This window comes from Schistocerca nitens, chromosome 1, assembly GCF_023898315.1.
Source record: "Schistocerca nitens isolate TAMUIC-IGC-003100 chromosome 1, iqSchNite1.1, whole genome shotgun sequence".
Taxonomy (NCBI): domain Eukaryota; kingdom Metazoa; phylum Arthropoda; class Insecta; order Orthoptera; family Acrididae; genus Schistocerca; species Schistocerca nitens.
The window spans coordinates 304899276-304925681 of NC_064614.1; the positions used below are offsets into that span (position 1 = coordinate 304899276).

Genomic DNA, 26406 nt, shown 5'->3' on the forward strand with positions numbered 1-26406 from the left:
TTCCTTAAATGCAGTCCAAGCCATGGAATCCCTCCCCCCCTCAACTCCCACCACCCCATCCCCCCCCCCCTTGCCAATGGCCTAAACATAAAAATACATATTTCTGGATCCTACCTCTCCTTCCGCAATGATCTCCACCTTTTCAGATTCCACATGTCTCCATGGCACAGGCATACCTGAACCACCTCCATTCCCTCTGCAAAATACTGCTACTATGCAATTCCCACTACCTACACCTCATCACCCAAATTGAAATCCTGACACTCAACACCTAGAAGAACATTTCAAACACCACCTCCACATGTTATCTAGCCTGTTGAAATCCATCTCCCACTTTGGGAATCACTACCCATCCCAAATCCTACTCCCAGTGTCCTCCTCATCAACCCCTCATAGTACTCAGTCCCTGCCTAGCTTACGTTTTAGTCTACCACACCTTCCTAAATGCCCTACCAGCAATTCATGAAATCCAGAACCTAAACAAACACAGAAACAGCCCCCCAGAAGTTTCAGCCCTATCCGAAGGCCTGTTCCCGGGATGAACCATGTTGGACTTGTGAAAGACTTACTCTCCTTCTCCCGCTCCTCACAGTGGAAACACTTCTTTGGCACCAACTCCTCCAACCAAAGCCAGTCCAATCCTAACATCGAAGACTGCCTATCCCAATTCATACCTCCATCCATCCATGACCCTCCCACACTCCTACCTAAGATCTCCTGGTCACCTTCCAAGAACTCCTAACTTCCAACCTGCCCTCGCCATCCTTCCCCAGGTACCCCCTAAGAACAACAACCTTTCAGCAGAAGAAATGAACACCCTATATAATCTAAAAACTGGTTCTGACCTGATCATCCTTCCAGCAAACAAAGGTTCCACCACTGTTGTGATGAACCAGAATGATTACCTGGCAGAAGGGCTCTACCAGTTGTCTGACACCTACACCTACAGCCCTGCCAGAGTGTCCCCATCCCAGAAGTCCAACATAACCTCCAGTCCCTGCTGAAATCCTTAGGGCCTTCCCAGAACCTCTCCCAAGAATCCATCTCCCTACTCACCCCAACAACAGAGTGCACACCCACCTTCTATATGCTCCCCAAGATCCACAAACCCAACAATACTGGGTGTGCCCCATTGTGGCTGGTTACAGTGCTTCCACCGAAAGAATCTCAGCCATTGTTGACCAACATCTGCAACCAATTGTCCAGAACCTAGCCTCCCATATTAAATATACCAACCACTTCCTGCACTGGCCCTCCACCATCCACACCCTTATGTCCTGGGTCCCTACTCGTCACTGCAGATGCAACTTCCGTATACACCAACGTGCCTCATGCTCATGGCTTGCCGTGAATGAACACTACCTCTCCAAATGCCCTGCAGATACCAAACCATCACTTCATTCCTCATACAGCTAACTAACTACATCCTAAATATATGTAAAAACAATGATGATGTGACTTACCAAACGAAAGCGCTGGCAGGTCGATAGACACACAAACAAACACAAACATACACACAAAATTCTAGCTTTCGCAACCAACGGTTGCCTCGTCAGGAAAGAGGGAAGGAGAGGGAAAGACGAAAGGATGTGGGTTTTAAGGGAGAGGGTAAGGAGTCATTCCAATCCCAGGAGTGGAAAGACTTAACTTAGGGGGAAAAAAGGACGGGTATACACTCGCACACACACACATATCCATCCACACATATACAGACACAAGCAGACATATTCAAATATGTCTGCTTGTGTCTGTATATATTCAAATATGTCTGCTTGTGTCTGTATATGTGTGGATGGATATGTGTGTGTGTGCGAGTGTATACCCGTCCTTTTTTCCCCCTAAGGTAAGTCTTTCCGCTCCCTGGATTGGAATGACTCCTTACCCTCTCCCTTAAAACCCACGTCCTGTCGTCTTTCCCTCTCCTTCCCTCTTTCCTGACGAGGCAACCGTTGGTTGCGAAAGCTAGAATTTTGTGTGTATGTTTGTGTTTGTTTGTGTGTCTATCGACCTGCCAGCGCTTTCGTTTGGTAAGTCACATCATCTTTGTTTTTACATATATTTTTCCCACGTGGAATGTTTCCGTCTATTATATTCTTAACTACATCCTAATGTATAATTACTTCACCTTTGAAGGGAATGTATACAAACAAATTCGTGACACAGTGATGGGCACCCGCATGGCACCCTCCTATGCCATCCTCTTCATGGGCCATGTAGAGGAAATATTCCTAGCTTCCCAAACCCCTGATCTGGTTCAGGTGTATTGATGACATCTTTATGCTCTGGAGCCAAGACCAGGACACCTCATCCTCATTCCTCCACAACCTTAATACCTCCTCTCCCATCTACTTCACCTGGTCCTCCTCCATCCATTGTGACATCATTTTAGATGTCGATCTCTTCCTCTCAGATGGCTCCATCCACACCTCAGTTCACATCAGACCCACCATTCACCAACAGTACCTGCACTTTGACAGCTGCCATCCCTCCCATATAGCCTAGCCACCCATGGCAGATGCATCTGCAGTGGTTGAGAACTTCCTTGCCCAGTATGTTGAAGGCTCAAAAAGGCCTTTGCTGACAGGCAATACCTCCCAGACCTAATACTATATGTGAACTATTACTTGGCATCTCCCAGTGGAGAGAGCGGGGAGGGAGCACTAAGACTGCTGAGGGGAGAGGCGGGGTGCGGAGGGGAACAAGCTCGTCCTCCATGTACTGCAAGTGCTCAATGCAGGCAACACAAACGTATTTCTCAAACTTCCACAAAGGCAGCTATGTGTAGGACAGAGTTAATCGTCAGTTAAATACTTTGTGCTATTGAAATTGAGATCACTGTTTGTACTGACATATTAAATAAACACATTAGCGTCCTACGTTATCAGTTACTGTATCAAAATAATTGTGGAATTAGAAGTAGGTAAAAGAACAATTGCTGACACTTACTGATATTTTTATAAACTTCCTGTTTATTTTTTAAATTTACTGGATGCCAAACATTTTAGCAGAGCTATAATAATGTTCAACACAAATGTATAATAAAACAAGAATGAAACAGGCCAATTTTGCTGACGCTTCTGATAATTTCAATGCATTAAGAGTTTCACTTTCGCATGTAATTGTTTTCTCTGACTCGTCACTGTTATCTGAGGTGCCAACGTCAACAGTGAGGTTGTCAATGGCTATTTCCATCACACCATCATGCCTCCAGTACTCCTGCTCAAACTGTTGTACCTTTATGCAGTAACATTTCCAGTCTTCCTCAGTAACAGCCTGAGAACAAGTGCTTACAAGAGTTAACAGATTTTCAGATGACATGTCACCTGTAATGTTGCGCTCCCAAAAGAGCAACTGTATGGCGGCAAGTGAATTACTTTGTGGCTCTTTCTTGTTGCCAGTATGTCAACTGTATACAATTTTGCTGCCGCCCTATTCTCCCGAATCTGGAAGTACAGAGCCTCATTTGTCATACCATCATCACATTGGATTTTCCTATTCTGCAGCCACTGTATCATAGATAATTTCCTATCATATTTGGTGCACAGTTTGTTGAGTTGTCTGCTGTGATAAGGCGCATTGTCCATGATTATTACAGAGTGTGAAGGAAGATTTGAGAGTACAAGTTCATTGAACCATTTTTCAAAATTAGCAGAATTCATCTGCCCGTGTTAATCTCCCTGGGTTGATTTGGCCCTAGATCTACCTGTCTAACTAATCTGTTTTTAGAACCCACACTTCCAACTGTTAGTCTTCTGGGGACGCTTCCCCACACAGTAACACCCACAACATCTTTTTTTGCCAGCATTTCTCACATGTTAGGTTACTGTCCATCCAGGATTTGCCCAAATAAAAAATTTCTGTGCCAGCCTCCCTGATATATTTCAACTCGTCAAGAAACCGGGTCCGCCAATGCACAATGTTGCCATGACCCAATAATAAAGTCCTCTTGTTTTCTACCTTTTTCCACATGAAACCAATGGACTTTAACACTTTTCTGAGAGAGACTCCATCTCCAACCACTCTTCTGTTCAAGAACTGGCAGAAGTTTTTGCACAGTGGGCACAACCTTTTGCATAGTGTAAAAATCTTCTTTTGTCTCCCTGATGTATCATTTGTTGAAGTCATCAACAACTGCTTCGATTTCCCCACTTTTTCTTCTAAGTTGAAGAGAATAAAATGATTTTTCTATGAACTGAAACTGCACTCTAATATTTTCAGGAATGGGTTAAAGTGTACGATTAGTCATTACTATAAGCATCTGTCTTTGTACTGGCTCTATCAGTAAAAGAGTACACATCAGTATAAGTATAAGCATAAGAGTACACATCAGTATAAGTATAAGAGTACACATCAGTATAAAAGAGTACACAATTAATTACAACCAAATGTGGTGTCATTTAGAAGTATTCTGTAATAGGATTATAATTGAAAAAAAAACTCTTTTTGCCAGGAGTTCCTGGGGATAAACGTCTGGATTATTCCTGGCAAATTCTCTAAATCTTCCAATACTATGCAGACTCTTCCCAGTGTATGTTGCAGCTCTAAAGGAAGACTGCCGAATTGGGTGTAACAGCAATTTTTGTTTTTTTTCATCATCGCAGCACTTCACTACATCCATCATCATTTTACAACAAGTGATCCTTATAACCGGATTCTTTATCCGAACTGGAGTTGACAGTAACTCCAGCGATGGGCCAGAAACCAGATCATCACTCATTTCCAAAACAGTGAAAACACAGCTACTACTCAGTGACAGCAACACCACAGCAGTGACCAACATAGCAGGCAACAAAGCAGACGACAAATGCAGTCTACGCCGCACAGTTATCAACATGTACAAATAGCCATGCCAAGCCATGAAATCTCCTGACTGCTGCTGATAGTTTCCGTTCCGGAACTAGGGGGCCTGCATGCCAAGTTATAGTTCCCATACAGTACACTCAAACAGGTTGTAACTCTACCACCCTCACATCTGTAATAAATAGCCAAAAGTCAGCCTAATACGGGGGATGAGTGGAAGTTACACTAAAATAATGTTGTTTTTGTTGCTGCTTGCACTGTGTCAAATTCTTCTTTTTAAATTTGTCTTGGTCTAAATTTGCATGTGTAAACTATGTAAATAAAAGATTCAGGTGCATTTTCAGTTTTATCATCATTTATTTGTTCTCAACATGATATAAACAGCATTCTAAAAGACCGACTGTCCGAAGCAAGTCAAGGCAAAACACACTGAGAGAAAACACTGAAACTGAGACAAAAGACTGAGCCCCATCAGCAGTGCTGCAATCCTTTATGTAGAATTTTAACAATGAATTTCAAAATAACCCATTATTAATTTTGCACAATTTTGATGTTATAATTAAAATTTACAAAATGTAAAGAAACTGATGTTACAGCCAAATAAGGTATAAAATACAAAATCAAATGACATAATTTTTGTACTATCATCTGTAGTTTTAAATATGAAAATCAATCTGAACTTTAATTACAATAATTTATCTTGTATTATTTTAGTTACATAATTAATCACAGTTTGGATTTGGTTAATAACATTCAATGGCAGTACAGAACTTGTGCTTCACCCGATTACATATGTAAAATTCACAAATAAGGCTCAAATTCTGGAAATCAGAAAGTTGTGTGGTGTAAACAGTTGGAGAGTTAATTAGAAATGTAATTACAAAGAATATTAATTACAGAAGAGGACATAAAAATAGATAACAAATGAAAATACATCACTTGGTAATAACTTATAAGCTGTTTCTCAAAATAGAGAGGTTTTCTGTTCTGGATTTTTAGATTACCATTTTGTTAATTAGAAGCATTGAATTTTCATGATAACTTTTCTGCAGTCAATCTATTGACAATCATGAGAATTTACGTCATTCCAGAATATTCTATATGTGTTTACAAAGAAAAATAGGTTTATTGGCAAATTGAACTGAATGATACCTATAAAGACACACATAAAAAGCCTTAGGAAACACTGAATCGTATGATAAATACCTGGATGCATATAAAAAGAGGTAGTATCAGACACCTAATAATAATCTTGGGGGAGGCTGTAGCGTTATATGGTCTACCATAACATATCCCCACACACACCTGGTCCTCACATCCATCCCAAGAACCAACCACAAAGAAGTGTCCTCCTTGTCACCCAGTACCACCTGGGACTGGAACGACTGAACCGCATCCTTCATCAGGGTTTTATGATTTATCATCATGCCATGAAATGAGGGACATCCTACCCAAGATACTCCATCCCCTCCCAAAATGGTGTTCCGCCACCAACCCAACCTCCGCAACATCCTATTCCATCCCCATGCCACTCCCACCCCAGTCCCTGTGGAAGACGCAGATGCGTGACCTGCCCTATCCATCAATCCAGCATCTCCTATTCCAGTTCTGTCACAGGCATATCCTACCCCATTAGAGGCCAGTTTTCTCCTGATAACGACTTCCTCCCCAGTAGTCTCCACCTGGAGATCCAAGTGGGGGACTGTTTTCTGGAATATTTTATCCAAGTGGATGCTATCATTATTTACCCATAAAGTAGAACTGCGCTCCTTGAGGAAAAATTATGGCGGTAATTTCCCCTTGTTTTCAGCCATTCAAAGTACCAGCTCAGCAAGGCCGTTTTTGTTGGTGTTACAAGGCCAGATCAGTCAATCATTCAGACTGTTCCCCCTGCAACAGCTGAAAAGGCTGTTGCCCCTCTTTAGAAACCACAGCAAGCCACCCCACTGATAACAAGGTCCATGGTTCATGGGCATTGGTCAATCTATATTAAATGTGTTCTATCTCAGAAGCCATCCAGAATAGGGCATATGCCCATATGAAGTTTTCTTCCTTCAAATGATGGTTCTTATCATATCCCTGAATTTTGATTGTTCATCCAGGGACACCCAGTATGCTGTCTCATTTCATGAGCAAATAGCTTTGGCTCACTTGGTTTCACAGAAACTCATGAATTAAAAATAAATGTAAATTAATTAAAAATTTTCAAAAGGTCTGCTTCAGTTGTTTAAAAAAAAATGCAGTCAGAAATACAAATACATGTAAACATATTGTCTGAAAGTACAGTATCATTGCTCTCATTCAAATCTTCTTCCTTTTTATGAAGACAAGTCAATAAATTGGTACATAAATGTCTAAGCTCTGCAGGTTGTGTGCTAAGGTTAATGTCAGTCATTGGAGTTGAGAATATAAATAAAGACTTCCTTTTCCTATTTTCATCATGAATTGCATATGGCATCATAATTTGCAATAACTCATGATTGAGGGAGTGTGTGTGTTTTACAGAAAATGCCTTTTGGATCATATATCACAAAGATAGGTTGGGCATCAGTGGTAGAAGAGAGTTTTTAGCCATAAAAAATACAATGTTATCTAGTGAGCTTAGTACAGATTATGAATCCAAAATAATTTGGATGAAGATAACTGTTCAAGGTGGATAAAACATGGTCATTGGTTGCTTTTATAGACCCCTTGCCTCAGGAGCAGTAGTGGTGAAACATTTGAGGGGAAACTTGTAGACTATTTTACATACATTTCTTGGTCATGTTGTAGTATTAGGTGGAGTTTCCAATGTACCAGTTATAGACGGGGGACTCACATGATTAGGACAAGTAGTAGCAACAGCGAATCCCATGAAATTGTTGTGAATGACTTGTCTGAAAAGTACCTAGAGCAGTTAATCAGTGAACAGACTGGTGAAGATATCATCTTAGATCTTGTGGTGACAAACAAACCTGAACTTCTCAATTCAATTAATGTAAGACAGAGAATCAGTGACCAAAAGGCCATTACAGCATCACTGAATATAGCAGTAAATTGCAATATAAAGGAAGGTAGGAAGATCTTTGCGCTTAGCAAGAACAACTTGCCCGCGAAAGGCAAAGGTCCCGAGTTCGAGTCTCGGTCGGGCACACAGTTTTAATCTGCCAGGAAGTTTCATATCAGCACACACTCCGCTGCAGAGTGAAAATCTCATTCTGGAAACAGAAAACAGATTTCCGGTTACCTGAATGATCAACATGAGAATTTCACCTCCAGCACTGACAATGTTGAGCATCAGCGGAAAAAGTTCAAGGGTATTGTACAACATGTTTTAGGCAGGTATGTGCTCAGCAAAGTTGTGAGGGACTTGAAAGACCCATTGTGGTTCGACAGCTGTGTTAGAAAACTGCTGTGAATGCAGTGAGAGCTTCGCTGCGACTGTAAACATAGCCAGAGCTTCACAAACAAACAAAAACTGAACAAAGCCATAATTAGTGCGAGGAGAAGCATGGGAGAACTGCCCAGTGAATTTGAAAGTAAAATTTTATGTAATGACAAAGCTTTGGTCTTCTTTTAAACCAGTCAATGGATTGAAGCCATTTGCCCAGATGATCTGTGAGCATAATTGCAAAGTGCAGGATAACATAGGGAAAGCTGAAATACCCTTTTCTTTCTTTTCCCAAAACTGTTTCACTGAGGAGGTTCACCCTGTAGTTCCTCCTTTAAAATGTCAAAATGATATCAAAATAAGTAACTTGGGATAGAAAATCAACAGCAAGCACTCAACAGAGGGTGGCGCATTGGTCCTGATGGCATACTAGTAAGATTCTAAATAGAGTGTGAGAAAGAATTTGCACCTCTTCCAGCAGCAGAATACTGGAAGAACAAAAGGCACCTAATGACTGGAAAAAGTACAGGCCATTTCCATTTTCAGGAAGAGTCATCAAACAGATGCACAAAACTATAGGCATATATCTCTGACATCAGACTGTTGTAGAATTTTGGAACCTGTTTTACACTTGTGTATTATTACTGTTCTAGAGACTGAATGTGCAAAACACAACTCCCTCTGTTCATCCATGAGACCCAGAAGCAGTTGATACTAGTGCCCAGGTTAATGCTGTATTCCTTGACTTCCAGACAACATACAGCTAATGAACAAAATACAAGGATACGGAATATCAGACCATCTGTTTGATTAGATTGGAGAATTGCTAGCAAACAGTACACCATGTGTCATTCTCAATGGAGAGAAATCTTCCAACGTAAAAGTAACTTTGGATGTACCCTAAGGGAATGTTATAGGACCATTACTTTTCACAAAATAAAACAACCTAAGGGATAACGTCAGAAATTCCATGTGGCTTCACGCTGTTGATGTTGCTGTAGACAGAGAAGTATCAGTAATAGAAAATCGTGGTGAAATGCAGCAAGATCTGCAGAGGACCAACACTTGGTGCAGGGATTTGCAGTTGACCTAAAACATAAACAAATGTAATGTATTGTTTGATAACAGGATTGCAGAACAATCAGTGAAAGCAGTCACATTTATAAAATATTTATTAGCATGCATACAGCGCAGTTTAAAATGGGACAACCACATAAATAACTCGCATGCAAGGCAGATGCCAGGCTGACATTAATAAGAAGAATCCTCAGGAAATGTAGTCCACCCACAAAAGGGGTAGCTTGCAAAATCCTTGTTTGTCCAATATTTGCATAATACTTGTTAGTCTGGGCTCAGTACCAGAAAGACTTGATAGAGGAAATAGAGAAGATCCAAAGATGAGCAGCACATTTTATTACAGGATATGCTCAGCCAACTCCAGTGGCAAAAGCTGCAAGAGAGGCACCCTGCATCACAGTGTAGTTTACTGTTAAAGTTCCGAGAGTGTACATTCTTATAAGAGACAAGCAATATGTTGCTTCCTCCTGTGTATACCTCTCAAAAAGACAATAAAGGTAAATTTATAGAGATTCACGGCCACATGCAGGGTAACATTCTTCTGACAAACCATTCATGACTAGAATAGGAATAGGAGGAAATGACAGTTATACTTGAAGTACCATCCACTACAGACCATAAGGTGCCTTGTGGATTGTATATATAGAAATAATAATGAAAAAATAAAGCATAAAAAAGGGGGGAAGGAAACGAAATGAAACCTCATAAGCTGAGAGGGCATGCAATATTATTTTAGTTATTTCAAAATCAAGTTAAACTTACAAAGAACTTGGCCATATGCCATCGCTTAACAGTATGACATTGTACCCCCGCTGGCCTGGATGCATGCACTGACTCTGTTGGGAAGGGTGACATGAAGCTGTTGTCATTTCCTGAGCCATCTTGGTCCACAGCTGTTGCAACTGGACCTTGTTATACTGGATACTGGCACTGCAATGGAATCGATGTCTGAGCTGGTCCTGCATATGTTCTTTTGGATCTGAGGATCTTGCTGGGCATGGAATTACCACAACATCATGCACAAAGTTCATAGAGACAGGTGCTATGTGGGAATGAGCATTGTCCTTTTGAAAACTGCCTTCATAATATTGTTGCATGACAAATAACACTTGAGGATGTAGTATTTTCATAACATACCATTGTGCTGTCAGAGTTGCCTCAGTCTCTACCACCCATAACCGAAAGTCATACCTGATGACTCTCCACACCATGACAGTAGGAGTGACACCATTGTGCCTCTCCAAAACATTGGAAGAATAGGACCAGTCCACAAGTTACCACCATACTTAACAACTGATGGCATCCAGGGTAGAAAAGAACTGTGATTCATTGTTGAAAACAATGTGACACCATTCATCACAGTCCCTGTTTCCCAGTCACATCACCATTCAAGGTGCAGCTATTTGTGTGGCGGTGCTAACAGCAGCCTATGTATGGGATGGCAATTACTAACCTGGGTGCCTCAGCTCTCCAACCTATGATTCGGTATGACACAGAATGTTGCAGGTAGCCCAGTGTTTGTTCTTGGATTGCAGGCAGGGATGTGAAGCTGTTATGACGTGCTTGGTCGTCAGACATAGTTGAGTATAACCTTGACAACAAGTATGCCTACCCTAACATTCATATGCTGTCAGATATGGACCACAGTCACATCTGAATTCCCCACAAATCTGGATGTTGCACAATTTGATCAGTCAGTCAAATGGAGACTCACAGTGGGTCCCCTTTAGACTGCCAGGTTCTGATAAAGCATCTCCATGTCCTTCCCAGTAATCACACAACATCTGCCTCTGTTCATGCCCGTTATATATCATTCCAGGCCTGGTAACAGGTTAAGCACAAACAGCACAAATGCACTTTGATGGCCATTCTACCCAACACAGAGAATTGCAACTCTAATCATTTTCATATCAACCAATGGTGTGTTTGTGTACAAAGTTTCAAGACTTCCAATCATATCTTATGAATGCTTCAATTTTTTTGTCAGGCAGTGTAATATAAGATCACATACATATCTCTCTGAGTGAATGTGTGTGTATGTTCTAAAGAGAGGGAGCTGGAGAGAGAAGGAGTGTGTGTGTGTGTGTGTGTGTGTGTGTGTGTGTGTGTGAGAGAGAGAGAGAGAGAGAGAGAGAGAGAGAGAGAGAGGCGGGGGAACATAGATATAAATCACTGTATTTAAAACAAAAGTGGAAGATAAACTGCAGTATTGTAGTGATCTCATTTTTAGTCATCACATTATATAAAAAGAACTATGAATAGCAATGTAGTCACATTGGTTTCATTAAAACCTGTATTTATATTGTAAACTCAATATTGTTGTGTTTTATTGACCTTCAGTTATAATTATAAAGAACAGAGATAAGACAACACAAGTTTAGTCAATGGTAACAATGTGATGTATTTATTTCTGAAGACTGTATAACATGATACGAGGGCTATCCACAAAGTACATTACGTTTTGGAATTAAAAATAAATAAAGTATTGGAAATTTTTTTATTATATACAGATGAAAGCCACACTTAAATACTACTTTTCTACATAGTTGCCATTTAAATTAAGACACTTATCGTAGCGATGGATGAGCTTGGAAATTCCTTCGTCGTAAAATTCGGCCGCCTGCGCCTTCAACCACATGGTTACCTCTTCTTCAAGCTGTGCGTCGTCATCAAAACGCTGCATAGCCAACCACTTCTTCATTGCTGGGAATAAGTGGAAGTCACTCGGTGCCAGGTCGGGACTGTACGGCGGATGAGGAAACAACTCCCACTTAAAAGATTCGAGAACTTCACGAGTGGCATTTGCCATGTGGGCCCGGGCATTGTCGTGAATCAGCAAGATCTTTGAGCCCAACTTTCCCCTGCGCTTGTTTTGTATTGCTCTTCTGAGGTTGTGCAGAGTTTGGCAATACCTTTGAGAGTTTATTGTAGTGCCTCTTTCCAGGAAATCCACAAAAATCACACTTTTTCTGTCCCAAAAGACAGTCACCATCACCTTCCTTGCCGAGATTGTCTGCTTGCATTTCTTGGGTTTTTGGTGGGAATTTGTGTGCCCCCACTGCATTGACTGCAATTTTGTCTTGCAGTTCACATGCTTAACCCATGTTTCATCACCAGTAACGATGCGATCGAGTAATGAGTCACCATCTTTCTCGTAAGCGACAACGCCCGGGCCCACACGGCAATGCCCCTCGTGAAGTTCTCGAATCTTTTACGATAAGTGCCTTAATTTGAATGGCAGCTATGTAGAAAAGTAGTATTTAAGTGTGGCTTTCATCTGTATGTAATAAAAAAAATTCCAATACTTTATTTATTTTTAATTCCAAAACGTAATGTACTTTGTGGATAGCCTTCGTACATTGTCTAAAAATTTTTGACTTCCCATGAGTTCTAAGAGGCAGATTTTTCAATCCTTAATTTCAACAGTTTGTCTGTTCTTTTTTTAAATCTATGACATACTTTGCATAAGGTTCTCTCTCTCTCTCTCTCTCTCTCTCTCTCTCTCTCTCTGTCTCTCTCTCTCTCACGCACACACACACACCCACACCCACACACACACACACACACACACACACACACACACACACACTCTTTCCTTTCTTCCTTTCTTTTGCACTGATATCTCATTGTAAATTTTTGTCTCTCAGAGAACAATGCAGAATACATAGTTGAACTAACAAATATTCCCTTCATATAATCTCTGAGCATTTGAGACAATTGATCACAACAGCTAAAGCAGCCAGAAGGTCTTTTTAGTGTAATAATTCTTTTCCCATGGCCTCCACAATATGTGTGGTTATTTAGCCCTCCTGCAACTATGGAAGTGAAAGGGAACAAAAAGAAAAGAATTTATTTTCTTGGTGGCTAAATCTTCTAACCATTCCTTTTATATTTTTCAGTCTTCTGATAGAAGAAAACTAGTGCCATTTTTTATACACCACTCCAAAATATCTTTATTAAGGGGAATTTGCTAGAGAATTATTACATAATTTGATTAAAATCTGGTAATTTCTTAGTGTATGCATTTTACTTACTAGTAGCATCAATGAAGTAAACTTAACACACACAACTTTACAGAAACTGTACCATAAATACGGAGAATCTAAAACAAAAGGAACTGAAGATACCAAGAAAATGGACATGCATGCTGAGTTAATGCGTCAGAGACAGCATCTTGAAGAAACAGTTCAGTCTCTTAGGAATCAAGTATACAAGAATTCTTTGCAGAAGCAAAAGAATGCTTCAAGGATTATGCAGGTAATAACAGAATGTGAAATTTTCAAACGTAAATCAGCCTTGCATAAACTCATAAATTAAGTCTATTTGGTATAAAAGGTCATTTTGCACTTTTAAATAATATTCTGCTGTAAGGTATTCTAATGTTTATCGGATGACAAGAGACAGTGTGGTATTGAGTTGCAAGGCTCACATATCTCTCAAATCATTTAACTTGCATGTTGTGTGTAGCCGATCCTCTTCTCTGGGTAATCAGCTACGTTGATCTCCCAAAAGCCTCTTCTCCAAAGACTGTAGCTGGTTAAAGGAATTTATTAAACTAGTTCTCTATTCCTGAAATAATTTGGATACTCGTAGAATACATTTCACTTCAATCACTTTATATTTTCTACTTTCACAGACAATGACTTCTGCAAGCTAACTTATTTCTTAAACATTAGACTCATTTACATACATTAAAATAGCATACATATATCTTGTTTAGTTCACAGCCAAGACATGAAGTAATTCAAAATTCTCTAGTCACAAGCAAGTTCAATACATGAATGAACATAGAAATCTATATTCAATTGTTCATTAGACTTTTTACAATCAACACAGACACTAAAGAACACAGAATAGTACAAAACTTTTCTTGTTCTTCTCTACCCATACACAGAAACTCTGTGGACTGTACAGCAGGTAGTTGTCTGCCCCGTTTGGCCACTGCGTCCATCTTTTTCTCGTAACTGTTTTTTGACCTGCACATCCAAATAGGCAATGCGCAGTAGGGCATATTAGTTTCTCCCACTCACCTCTAAAATATCGGGTGTTCAAAATGGTGGAAGGCCGAGTGGTTCTAGAATTTACTCCAAAATTCTCGAAGCACTACAGTATCTGACTTTGAATGCAAGCTATGTGTGGCAACAGTACCACATTGTGGTCGAAGCTGCTGGAGATGAATCATGTGTGCTTGAGTTGTACTTGATTGTGTGAATGTGTGTGTTTTTTCTCTTCTGTAGAACACTTTTGCTGAAAGCTAAATGAGTAATAGTCTTTTCGTTGTGCCTGTCTGCAACTCAGTGTGTCATCTTTAGGATGAGTAGCTATCTACCATTTTTTGATATTATTAATATTTCAAGCTGGAGTTTCCACTGTTTGAAGTTATTGGTTCAGCATGACAAATTTAATAGAAGTTTTATGTACTTGTAGATGCTGTTCAGTGTCCCAAAAAATATTGTTGATTTTTCTTCTCCATATAAAATATAAGAAATAAAGATATAAAAGTTCATTAGTGTCTCATAAGCATGCCTAGAAGTTGTCTCTTCATTTATTTGTTGTCATAGTGTAAAAGTTTGCTATTCCTTGTTTCAGTAATCAGTCTATTTGTTCATGTGATCATCAACAGCCCCTTCACTTTTAATGCCTGACATCCTTTCCACACTAAAAAGTATCTCACACACAGTCTGACCACACATGGACAGTGCATCTGCAATCCCTTTGTCCAGTAAGCTGAAGATCTTCAAATTCAGAATGCCGTATGCAGAACAAGCCATTGTACTGATTTGATCTATGGGACAAATAAATAAATAAACAAGATGCGAAACATTTACCATTATGCATGAAAATCACCCAAAAGGATCTCCAGTAAAACTCTTGAATCACATCAGAAAGAATTCCCAAAGTCTCTGAATACTCTCAAATCATCTCCAAATCAGAGTCCTTAGCAAGAATTTTGAATAATGCCTGAAGGAAGCGGCATGACTTCTGAATTATTTATTTATTGTGATACATATTCCGTAAATCCACTTTTGCATGGTAATGCATGGATGTGGAATGAGTCAAAACAGAACTCTTTATTAATTATTTATTATAATTAATACATAATTATTTATTATTATTGTTGTTGTTGTTATTATTATTATTTCTCTTTCCTGCCTCAGACGTTATGTCTGGTTAAAAATGGAAAGTGACGCGGACCTTGATCAAGCGTGACTTCCTTTTAACTGTATGGTATATGTTACATTGCATTTAGGAACTTTCGGGTAATTGAACATGTATCAATAATTACAGATTTCTGTAGTTGTATATATACATCTGGATGTAGCTGTATTGCATTGATGTACTGGTGGATATTGCGTGGTATGACTCCTGTAGTTGATAGTATAATTGGTATGATGTCAACTTTATCCTGATGCCACATGTCTTTGACTTCCTCAGCCAGTTGGATGTATTTTTCAATTTTTTCTCCTGTTTTCTTCTGTATATTTTTTGTATTGGGAATGGATATTTCAATTAGTTGTGTTGATTTCTTCTTTTTATTGGTCAGTATGATGTCAGGTTTGTTATGTGGTGTTTTTTATCTGTTATAATGGTTCTGTTCCAGTATAATTTGTATTCATCATTCTCCAGTACATTTTGTGGTGCATACTAGTATGTGGGAACGTGTTCTTTTATTAGTTTATGTTGTATGGCAAGTTGTTGATGTATTATTTTTGCTACATTGTCATGTCTTCTGGGGTATTCTGTATTTGCTAGTATTGTACATCCGCTTGTGATGTGATCTACTGTTTCTATTTGTTGTTTGTAAAGTCTGCATTTATCTGTTGTGGTATTGGGTTCTTTAATAATATGCTTGCTGTAATATCTGGTGTTTATTGTTTGATCCTGTATTGCAATCATGAATCCTTCCATCTCACTGTATATATTGCCTTTTATTAGTCATGTGTTGGATGCGTCTTGATCGATGTGTGGCTGTGTTAGATGATACGGGTGCTTGCCATGTAGTGTTTTCTTTATCCAAATTACTTTCTTCGTATCTGTTGATGTTATGTGATCTAAAGGGTTGTAGAAGTGGTTATGAAATTGAAATGGTGTAGCCGATGTATTTATATCAGTGATTGCTTTGTGTATTTTGCTAGTTTCTGCTCGTTCTATAAAGAATTTTCTTAAATTGCCTACCTGTCCATTATGTAGGTTTTTTATGTCGATAAATCCCCTTTCTCCTTCCTTTCTGCTTAATGTGAATCTTTCTGTTGCTGAATGTATGTGATGTATTCTATATTTGTGGCCTTGTGATCGTGTAAGTGTATTGAGTGCTTCTAGGTCTGTGTTACTCCATTTCACTACTCCAAATGAGTAGGTCAATATTGGTATAGCATAGGTATTTATAGCTTTTGTCTTGTTTCTTGCTGTCAATTCTGTTTTCAGTATTTTTGTTAGTCTTTGTCTATATTTTTCTTTTAGTTCTTCTTTAATATTTGTATTATCTATTCCTATTTTTTGTCTGTATCCTAGATATTTATAGGCATCTGTTTTTTCCATCGCTTCTATGCAGTCGCTGTGGTTATCCAATATGTAATCTTCTTGTTTAGTACGTTTTCCCTTGACTATGCTATTTTTCTTACATTTGTCTGTTCCAAAAGCCATATTTATATCATTTCTGAATACTTCTGTTATCTTTAGTAATTGGTTGAGTTGTTGATTTGTTGCTGCCAGTAGTTTTAGATTATCCATGTATAGCAAATGTGTGATTTTGTGTTGGTATGTTTCACTAATATTATATCCATAATTTGTATTATTTAGCATGTTGTATAGTGGGTTCAGAGCAAGGCAGAACCAGAAAGGACTTAATGAGTCTCCTTGGTGTATTCCACACTTAATCTGTATTGGCTGTGATGTGATATTATTTGAATTTGTTTGGATATTAAGTGTGGTTTTCCAATTTTTCATTACTATGTTTAGGAACTGTATCAATTTAGGATCTACATTGTATATTTCCAATATTTGTAGTAACCATGAGTGGGGTACACTATCAAAAGCTTTTCGGTAATCAATGAATGTGTAGTGTAGCGACCTTTGTTTAGTTTTAGCTTGATATGTCACCTCTGCATCTATTATCAGTTGCTCTTTACATCCTTGTGCTCCTTTGCAACGGCCATTTTGTTCTTCATTTATAATTTTGTTCTGTGTTGTATGTGTCATTAATTTCTGTGTAGTGACTGGAGTTAATATTTTGTGTATTGTTGGTAGGCATGTTATGGGGCGATATTTTGCTGGGTTTACTGTGTCTGCTCGATCTTTAGGTTTCAGAGAAATTATTCCATTTGTAAGTGTATCAGGGAATGTGTATGGGTCTGCAATGTAACTGTTAAATAATTTACAAACACACACACAAAATTTCAAGCTTTCGCAACCCCCGGTTGCTTCGTCAGGAAAGTGCGAAGGAGAGGGAAAGATGAAAGGATGTGGGTTTTAAGGGAGAGGGTAAGGAGTCATTCCAATCCCGGGAGCGGAAAGACTTACCTTAGGGGGGAAAAAGGACAGGTATACACTCGCACACACACACCTATCCATCCACACATATACAGACACAAGCAGACATATTTAAAGACAAAGAGTTTGGGCAGAGATGTCAGTCGAGGCGGAAGTGCAGAGGCAAAGATGTTGTTGAATGGCAGGTGAGGTATGAGTGGCGGCAACTTGAAATTAGCGGAGATTGAGGCCTGGTGGATAACGGGAAGAAAGGATATATTGAAGGGCAAGTTCCCATCTCCAGATTTCGGATAGGTTGGTGTTAGTGGGAAGTATCCAGATAACCCGGACGGTGTAACACTGTGCCAAGATGTGCTGGCCATGCACCAAGGCATGTTTAGCCACAGGGTGATCCTCATTACCAACAAACACTGTCTGCCTGTGTCCATTCATGCGAATGGACAGTTTGTTGCTGGTCATTCCCACATAGAAAGCGTCACAGTGTAGGCAGGTCAGTTGGTAAATCACGTGGGTGCTTTCACACGTGGCTCTGCCTTTGATCGTGTACAACTTCCGGGTTACAGGACTGGAGTAGGTGGTGGTGGGAGGGTGCATGGGACAGGTTTTACACCGGGGGCAGTTACAAGGGTAGGAGCCAGAGGGTAGGGAAGGTGGTTTGGGGATTTCATAGGGATGAACCAAGAGGTTACGAAGGTTAGGTGGACGGCGGAAAGACACTCTTGGTGGAGTGGGGAGGATACCATGAAGGATGGATCTCATTTCGGGGCAGGATTTGAGGAAGTCGTATCCCTGCTGGAGAGCCACATTCAGAGTCTGATCCAGTCCCGGGAAGTATCCTGTCACAAGTGGGGCACTTTTGGGGTTCTTCTGTGAGAGGTTCTGGGTTTGAGGGGATGAGGAAGTGGCTCTCGTTATTTGCTTCTGTACCAGGTCGGGAGGGTAGTTGCGGGATGCGAAAGCTGCTTTCAGGTTGTTGGTGTAATGGTTCAGGGATTCAGGACTGGAGCAGATTCGTTTGCCACGAAGGCCTAGGCTGTAGGGAAGGGAATGTGGCTTTGCTGTCTCTGACAGAATTACAATGTCATCGGCGAACCTCAAAGTTTTTACTTCTTCTCCATGAATTTTAATACCTACTCCGAATTTTTCTTTTGTTTCCTTTACTGTTTGCTCAATATACAGATTGAATAACATCGGGGAGAGGCTACAACCCTGTCTCACTCCTTTCCCAACCACTGCTTCCCTTTCATGCCCCTCGACTCTTATAACTGCCATCTGGTTTCCGTACAAATTGTAAATAGCCTTTTGCTCCCTGTATTTTACCCCTGCCACCTTCAGAATTTTAAAGAGAGTATTCCAGTTTACGTTGTCAAAAGCTTTCTCTAAGTCTACAAATGCTAGAAACATAGGTTTGCCTTTTCTTAATCTTTCTTCTAAGATAAGTCATAAGGTTAGTATTGCCTCACGTGTTCCAACATTTCTACGGAATCCAAACTGATATTCCCCGAGGTCCGCTTCTACCAGTTTTTCCATTTGTCTGTAAAGAATTCGCGTTAGTATTTTGCAGCTGTGACTTATTAAACTGATAGTTTGGTAATTTTCACATCTGTCAACACCTGCTTTCTTTGGGATTGGAATTATTATATTCTTCTTGAAGTCTGTGGGTATTTCGCTTGTCTCATACATCTTGCTCACCAGATGGTAGAGTTTTGTCATGACTGGCTCTCCCAAGGCCATCAGTAGTTCTAATGGAATGTTGTCTACTCCCGGGGCCTTGTTTCGACTCAGGTCCTTCAGTGCTCTGTCAAACTCTTCATGCAGTATCTTATCTCCCATTTCATCTTCATCTACATCCTCTTCCATTTCCATAATATTGTCCTCAAGTACATCGCCCTTGTATAAACCCTCTATATACTCCTTCCACCTTTCTGCCTTCCCTTCTTTGCTTAGAACTGGGTTGCCATCTGAGCTCTTGATATTCATACAAGTGGTTCTCTTCTCTCCAAAGGTCTCTTTAATTTTCCTGTAGGCAGTATCTATCTTACCCCTAGTGAGACAAGCCTCTGCATCCTTACATTTGTCCTCTAGCCATCCCTGCTTAGCCATTTTGCACTTGCTGTCGATCTCATTTTTGAGACGTTTGTATTACTTTTTGCCTGCTTCATTTACTGCATTTTTATATTTTCTCCTTTCATCAATTAAATTCAATATTTCTTCTGTTACCCAAGGTTTTCTATTAGCCCTCGTCTTTTTACCTACTTGATCCTCTGCTGCCTTCACTACTTCATTCCTCAGAGCTACCCATTCTTCTTCTACTGTATTTCTTTCCCCCATTCCTGTCAATTGTTCCCTTATGCTCTCCCTGAAACTCTCTACAACCTCTGGTTCTTTCAGTTTATCCAGGTCCCATCTCCTTAAATTCCCACCTTTTTGCAGTTTCTTCAGTTTCAATCTGCAGTTCATAACCAATAGATTGTGGTCAGAATCCACATCTGCCCCTGGAAATGTCTTACAATTTAAAACCTGGTTCCTAAATCTCTGTCTTACCATTATATAATCTATCTGATACCTTTTAGTATCTCCAGGATTCTTCCAGGTATACAACCTTCTTTTATGATTCTTGAACCAAGTGTTAGCTATGATTAAGTTATGCTCTGTGCAAAATTCTACAAGGCGGCTTCCTCTTTCATTTCTTCCCCCCAATCCATATTCACCTACTATGTTTCCTTCTCTCCCTTTTCCTACTGACGAATTCCAGTCACCCATGACTATTAAATTTTCGTCTCCCTTCACTACCCGAATAATTTCTTTTATCTCGTCATACATTTCATCAATTTCTTCACCATCTGCAGAGCTAGTTGGCATATAAACTTGTACTACTGTAGTAGGCATGGGCTTTGTGTCTATCTTGGCCACAATAATGCGTTCACTATGCTGTTTGTAGTAGCTAACCCGCACTCCTATTTTTTTGGTTGGTTGTTTTGGGGGAAGAGACCAAACAGCGAGGTTATCGGTCTCATAGGGTTAGGGAAGGAAGTCGGCCGTGCCCTTTCAAAGGAACCATCCCGGCATTTGCCTGGAGCGATTTAGGGAAATCACGGAAAACCTAAATCAGGATGGCCGGACTCGGGTCCTATTTTTTTATTCATTATTAAACCTACTCCTGCATTACCCCTATTTGATTTTGTATTTATAACCCTGTAATCACCTGACCAAAAGTATTGTTCCTCCTGCCACCGAACTTCACTAATTCCCACTATATCTAACTTTAACCTATCCATTCCCCTTTTTAAATTTTCTAACCTACCGGCCCGATTAAGGGATCTGACATTCCACGCTCCGATCCGTAGAATGCCAGTTTTCTTTCTCCTGATAACGACGTCCTCTTGAGTAGTCCTCGCCCGGAGATCCGAATGGGGGACTATTTTACCTCCGGAATATTTTACCCAAGTCGACGCCATCATCATTTAATCATACAGTAAAGCTGTAATTTGTATTCAGAAGAATAATCTGTATGATGTCCTGAAACTGTATTATTTCTAGGGATTGTATTTGATTATTCGATGTTGAATAAATATTATTATTATTATTATTATTATTATTATTATTATTATTACATTAGGTTCTTGGAGGCACTCCACACAAAATTCAGACAACCTTTTTCTAACTTGCAATGACTTTTTTCAACAGCATTGAATTGCCCCAGAAGATTATTCCATAACACATAAGGGAATGGAGGCAGCCAAAGTAGGCAGATTATGAGGCAATGATGTCTCCGATTTTTGTGATTGTCCAGATGGCAAATATTGCTGAGCTAAGCCTTTTCAGGGTTTGGTGGATGTGGTGCTCCCAGTTAAACATGCCATCTACACAGGCTCCTACGAATTTTGAACAATGTACCTTTTGTATCTGCTGGCTCTCATGTGCAATGTTTATCTCATGATCAGAATAGAAATGAGTGTAATTGGCTTTACTGATTCTTATTGATAGGTAGTTTACTGTGAATCAGTTCAGAACATCTGCAAGTAATCGGTTGGCATTTAACTCTAGGTTCATGACTGTTTTACTGTCTATCACAGTACATGTGTCATCTGCAATCATTGTAAAGTTGCTTGCTTTATTTGAGGACAGAGGTAGGTTGTTAATATACATAAGAGGTAACAGGGGACCAAGGATAGAACCTTGTGCAACTCCATAATGTACTGTTCCCCTTTGGGAGTCTACCCATCCTACCTGCATGTTGGTACCATCTACAACTATCTTCTGTTGTTTGCCCTGTAGATAGTAGGAAATAATCTTATCTGTCTCTGGTAAAGAATTCATTTAGAGAACAGAATCTTTCTTCAAGCAAGAACTCCATTAGCTTACTTTTAAATAATATATTAATAACTTGTAGATATTTGATATTACTTGGAACTGCATTGAAGATTTATTTGAATGTGTACTTTAGATCTTTTAACACTAGAGACCAATTTTTCAGGTCACAGTGTATGTCACATTTCCTTATTTTGTAATGATGATGGTATGACTCGTGTGTTTCACATTGAGAAGGATTGTGAAGGATGAATGTCATGACTGAAAAGATATATTGTGAAACATTGGTTATAGGGGATGTCTGTGACGAGACTGGAATAGATGGTGGTGGGAGGATGTGGGACAGGTCTTGTACCGACATCTATTGCAGGGACATTAACAATGCGGCAAGGGGTTGCGAGCATGAGTGGAGTAACAATGGACAAGGACATTGCATATGTTTGGTTGGTGGTGAAATACTATTGTGGCGGAAGTGGGAAGGATAGTGGCTTGGATATTCCTTATTTAAGGACATGATGAGAGCTAACTGAGACCCTGGTGGAGAATGTGATTCAGTTGCTCCAGTCCTGGGTGGTACTGAGTCATGTGGAGAGTGTTCCATTGTGGCCAGATGGTTAGTGTATGGGAGGTGGTGGGTGACTGGAGAGACAAGGTATGGAAGATCTGTTTCTGTACAATGTTGAGAGGATGATTTCAGTCTGTGAAGACCTTAATGATTCCCTGGTATATGAGGGACCCAAAAGAAACCGGATTGTTGTCATAAAAAATTTATTGATGAACCTTTTTACAAAATTACTTCAGTCACCTTCAAAATACTCTCCATTACATGCGATGCACTTGTCAAGTCTCTTTTCCCACTGTTGGAAGCATGTTTGGAACTCTTCAAGTTTGATATTGTCCAGTGCCCTTTGCGAAGCTGTTTTTACCGCCTCCACATCGTCATAACGCTCCCCTTTTAGCGTTTTTTTTCATTCGCGGAAATAGGAAAAAGTCGCACAGGGCTAGGTCCGGCGAATACGGAGCATGGGGAATGACAGACCACCTCTGAGATGCCAAACAGTGGGTCACTCATAAGGCTGTGTGTGCTGGAGTGTTGTCGTGATGCAGAAACCAGTTACCTGATCGCCAAATTTCCGGGCGTTTACTCCTCACATCCTCTCACAGACGCCTTAAAACATCCAAGTAAAAGTGCTGGTTAACAGTCTGGCCAGGGGGTACGAATTCCTGATGCACAATTCCACGAACATCAAAAGAGACAATGATCATCGTCTTCACATTTGACCTCACTTGCCTTGTTTTTTTGGTCTGGGAGAGTTGGGAGTCCTCCATTGGCTTGACGCTTGCTTGGTTTCTGGGTCATACCCATAACACCAACTCTCATCCCCTGTAATGACTTTATTAAAGAAGTTTGGATCACATGCCATCTCTGTTTTCAAGTCCTGACACACATTCATGCGGATGGTTTTTTGCTCCTGTGTGAGGAGGCGCAGAACAAATTTAGCAGCAACACGTCTCATGTGCAAATCCTCACTCAGAATCCACTGGCATGAGCTCCAACTGATTCCTGTCTCTGCTGAAATTTGGTTGATCGTTTGGCGACGATCCTCGTTGATCTTTTAGCGGACCTTTTCAGTGTTCTCCTCATTTCGTGATGTTGAAGGGCGTCCAGAATGAGCTTGGACTTCAACACACATCTCACCATGTTTAAAGCTCCCAAACCACTCGAAAACCTGTGTGCGGCTCATAGCGTCCTCCTGGAAAGCTTCCTGAAGCATTTGGTGTGTCTCCATTGCAGTGTTTTTAAGCAGGAAACAAAATTTCACACACACTCTTTGTTCTTTTAAAGTTGCCATAACGACTTCGCAGAGGTAACCCGCCAACAGTCAGAGAAACACAATACCACACTTGCACGTTCAGTTCTACACTGATGCTGTCTGCACAGCTGTTTCATGAAGGTCTCTACTAACACCATCTAGCGTGAGAACCCTGCACTACGTCTACGAGTGGCAGCACCCTCGGAGTCCGGTTTCTTTTGGGTCCTCCCTCGTATATGGAGAGGACATGATCATCACTACAGGTACAACAATCAAGGGTAGCTAGACAGACATATGAGTCCTTTCCAGAATCAACTCCCAGATTCAGTCATGTTGGACTTGTTAAAGACTTTCTCTCCTTTTTCCAGTCCCTAGAGTGGAAATACTTTTTTACCGCCAATCCCACCAATCAGACTCAACCCAAAACCAATATTGTACACTCCTGACTCAATTCCTCACCATCATTCCCCAAATCCCCCAACATGAAAACTATTCTTACATCAGAAGAAAAAACTGCAATACTCCAACTAAAACCTGAGCCTGACCTTATAACCCTACCTGTCGATAAAGGCTCCACCAATATTTTTCAATCTGCAGTAATTATGTGGTGGAAGGATTCTGCCAGCTGCCAGATTTGTTCACCTACAAACTCTGACACAGTGATTCCACCCAGAAATTCAACAGGACCTCCAGTCCCTTGCCAGATCTGTAGGCCCACCCTGGAACCCCTCCCCATCCCTACCAGTTCCCACACTTGTACCTTCTACATGATTTCTGTAGTCAATAAACCCAACCACCCAGGTTGCCCCATTGTGGCCAGTTACTGTGCCCCCATTGAGATAATCTATGGTCTCATGGATCAATACCTTCAGCCTATTACCCATAACCTTCCATCCAATATAAAGGACACCAACCATTTCTTCCAATGACTCTCCACAGTTCCTGTTCCTTTACCTATGTCATCCACTACTCACCACTATTGATGTCACCTTCCTGTATGCTAACATCCCAAATGCCCAACTGATTCAAGACCTACAACCTCCTTCCTAGTCACTCACAATTACTTCTCCTTTGAAGGTATCACCTGCAAATAAATGTATGGCACAGCAATGGGCATCCATATGGCACCATCTATGCCAACCTATTCATGGCTCATTTAGAGAAATCCTTCCAAAACATCCAGAATCCCAAACCCATCAACTGATTTAGATTCATTGATGACATCTTTGTGGTCAGGACCAAGTGTTAGGACAACAGATCCACATTCCTCCAGGACCCTAACGTCTTCTCCCACATTCATTTCATCTGTTCCTTCTCAGTCCAGCAAGCCACCTTACTCAATGTTCACCTCCACCTCAAGGCCTTACCTCCATCCATATCCAACTCACCAACTATCAGAGTACCTCCACTTTGACAGCTGCCACCCACTCCATACCAAAAAGTTCCTTTCATACAGCTTAGCCACCCACTCTTGTCACATCTGTAGTGACAAGCAGTCCCTCTCCAGATATACTAAGAGTCTGACTGAGGCCTCCACAGACTGAAATTTTCCTCCCTATCGTGTAAAGAAACAGATCTTTCCAGCCTTGTCTCTCCTGTCAACTACAACTTCCCACATACCCACCATTTGGCCACGAAGGACCATTCCTCTCATGACTCATTACCACCCAGGACTGGAGTAACTGAATCACATTCTTTCCCAGGGATTTAACTACCTCTCATCAGGCTCTGAAATAAGAAATATCCTAGCCACTATCCTTCCCACCAATCCCAAGGTGGTATTCCGCCACCCACTGATGCTACACAATATTCTTGTCCATCCGTACTCCACCTCTTGCCTCATTGCTCATATCCACACAATAGACCTCAATGCAACCCTGGCCCACATCCTCCCCCCGCAACCTACTCCAGTCTGGTCACAGGTATCTCGTGTCTTATCAAAGACAAGGCTATATGTGAGAGCAGCCATATTTCTACAAACTTAGCTGCAACCACTGTGCTGCTTTCTACATAGGCTTGACAACCAATGAGCTGTCTGTCTGTGTGGATGGCCACCGACAAACCTTGGCCAAGAGACAACTGGATCACTGAGTTGCTGAGCATGCTGCCCATCACAATGCGCTTTACTTCAACAACGCCTACACAGCCTGTGCAATCTCAATCCTTCCTAACGATAGTAACTTTTCTGAACTATGCAGGTGGTAACTGTGAGTGAAATATATTGTATATTTCTGTATCCACCCTGAGCTCAACCTTTGCCAGTTCATGTCCTGATCTTGTCTTCAGTACAGCTCTGTGTACTCGTGTTATTAGTATATTTGCATCTAAAAGTCTTGTGTCGTGTACTGATATTCAAGTCATGCTCTACACAGTAATTAAGTAATGACAAATGTAACATTGTGGCTTAAACCATTTAAACCCTTATCTGTGAACATGGTCTGTGACTGAAACCAGAATAGAATAGAAAAGAAAAGAATAGAATCGAATATTTATTCACCTTTGAACATGTTTACATGTAATTGGTGTTGTCATATGTTTTATAGT

General features: G+C 40.5%; 1 protein-coding gene across 1 annotated transcript in view; it reads left to right on the forward strand.

Moving 5' to 3' along the window:
• The window catches only part of LOC126244272 (cilia- and flagella-associated protein 57-like), a 296500-nt gene that overhangs the window by 214433 nt on the left and 55661 nt on the right, over nt 1-26406 (forward strand). The window contains exon 17 of the mRNA XM_049948227.1: nt 13325-13504. Coding sequence (XP_049804184.1) covers nt 13325-13504 — 180 coding nt within the window. The remainder of the gene's footprint in view (nt 1-13324; nt 13505-26406) is intronic.